This window comes from Tupaia chinensis, unplaced genomic scaffold (assembly GCF_000334495.1).
Source record: "Tupaia chinensis unplaced genomic scaffold, TupChi_1.0 Scaffold145814_1, whole genome shotgun sequence".
NCBI lineage: Eukaryota > Metazoa > Chordata > Mammalia > Scandentia > Tupaiidae > Tupaia > Tupaia belangeri.
The window spans coordinates 509,367-511,276 of NW_006205672.1; the positions used below are offsets into that span (position 1 = coordinate 509,367).

Here is a 1,910-nt window from a genome sequence, read left to right on the forward strand (position 1 = left end):
AGAGAGCTATGAGTTGCCTCGCAGGTCCGCACCTCTGTCATTCCGATTGTTCTTGAAGTTCACAAACACGGAGTCCACATTGGTCTTCTCCTCCACGTACTCCAGTGTTGCAGTCAAACTAGGAGCCAGAGAGAAAAACGTAGTTAAGGAAATGTTCTGCCAACTCAGAATCCAGACAGACACCAGCTCAGAGCAGAACTCACACTGGTCAGTTTTTGCTCTCTGCCCACACCGGCCAGAAAATGAAAAGTTGTTAAACCCATTTTGGTAGATTTTCTTCTGAAACCCAGGGTTTGCATGCTACTGGACTGGGGGCACAAGCCACAGAAAGGTCTGGGGAGGAGGGACAAGCCTATTAAGACAAACGGCTGGGAAGCACTTCCTGTCATTTCCTCTGTTTCTGAATCTTGAGTCCAACAACTTCCTGTGAACTGTTCTCCCCAAACCCTGGGTCCTGGCTCAGCTCCCAGGCTTGTCTCCCTGCCAGCTGAATGGTCTGCATGTATCCCGGCACCTGAATCAGCCCCACGTAGTAATTATAACAGAAGAGTGACATCTCCCACCTCTGCCCTCCCACTCCTGTCCAGGCTCAGTCACCTTTCCCGGTTGCCTTGATCCAGGGCTTGATTCGGGATATCCAAGAAGAGCTGATGGTCACGGAGAAGGCCGTGCCAGTGGGTAGAGGTCTGAGGGGTGAGGCGGAAGTGGAAGTCTAACTGTACTGAGTCTTGATGGAGCAGGGGGTCCGTAGCTAGCACTGTCAGGTTCCCAGCCTGGAAAAAGAGTGAAAGAGTAATTGCTTCCTGCTTGTGCGCCATGCGGTCTTCAAGTCTCAGGCAGATTTGAGCTTGTCTATAGAAACGAGGGGGCTGATGGGAGAGCCTGGGAGAACCAAAGCTGCAGTGGTTCCCTTAGTCCTAGGAACTAATAGCCATCCCTGATGCCATCTTTGGCATCAAACTGTATAAAATTAGAAGCTGCTGCCTGTTGACCTCACCCACAGAGTACACTAAACATTCAGAAACAGCAACCTTACTGCAGAGAGCTTATTGTTTAAGGAGAACTATACGGTCCATTTCCTTCCTGATAATACTCTTCCACTTTTTGCATTATATGGGTTTTTTCTAAATTTCCCTATTTCCCATTTAAAACCCAGATGTTGGGCCATCCCTATGGCCTAATAGTTAAGGAAACCAGATTCCATGTGGTCAACCATGGTTCACATCCCAGCCCCAGAGGGTTGAGAAACACCAGTCACACATGCATGTGTACACAAAATCCCAACTGGATGGAAAAATGGAGGCGAATGGATTGCAGAGTGACCGCTCCCCATGTGGGGATGCTTCTCCCACCCACCTCTGTCCCTGGAAGGCACACACCCTCTCTGGCAAATTTAAAAAAAAATAAATACATGAAACCATAGAAGTCACAACCAGACATGTTACTGCAATGTGCAAGGGAGAGTGTGGGAGTTCTGGATTCTGGGCTCAGTTTAGCATCTCCTCAGCTCTGCGTCCAAGAAGTCCCAATTCAGTCCGTTTTCCCTGTGCTTCCACTTCCCCTTCCCAGCTGCTTTTCACTGCCAGCTGCATCTCTAAGATCTCTGGGCCAGAACTCTATAAAACAAATAGCTTTTACATATGAACTCTGAGGGCCTATCTACCTGTAACTCTATGATTCATTTACTACCTAGCTAAGGTTCCTCCTCTGCAAGGCATCATTACTGCCAGCCAGCAAGGGGCTGCCCTGGCTCCCCATCTGCTCACCGAATACAGTTCTTGCAGCTGGCTGTGGTCTTCTCCCTGGCCAGTGCGTCTGCCCACCTGGAGGCCTTCTGGGGACTCAGGAGCACTGCAGGCAGTAACGGGGCCGGAGTGTCAAGTCCTCCTCCTCCTTATAAGTGATGCTGG

The 1,910-nt window shown here is 49.8% G+C and overlaps 1 protein-coding gene across 1 annotated transcript in view; it reads right to left on the reverse strand.

Annotated features, from left to right (window-relative positions):
• OAZ3 (ornithine decarboxylase antizyme 3) overlaps nucleotides 1-1,910 on the reverse strand; it is a 4,752-nt gene that overhangs the window by 1,215 nt on the left and 1,627 nt on the right. Inside the window, 3 exon segments of the mRNA NM_001290632.1 lie at nucleotides 33-118; nucleotides 598-773; nucleotides 1,767-1,906. Of these exon segments, the coding sequence (NP_001277561.1) occupies nucleotides 33-118; nucleotides 598-773; nucleotides 1,767-1,844; nucleotides 1,846-1,906 (401 nt within the window).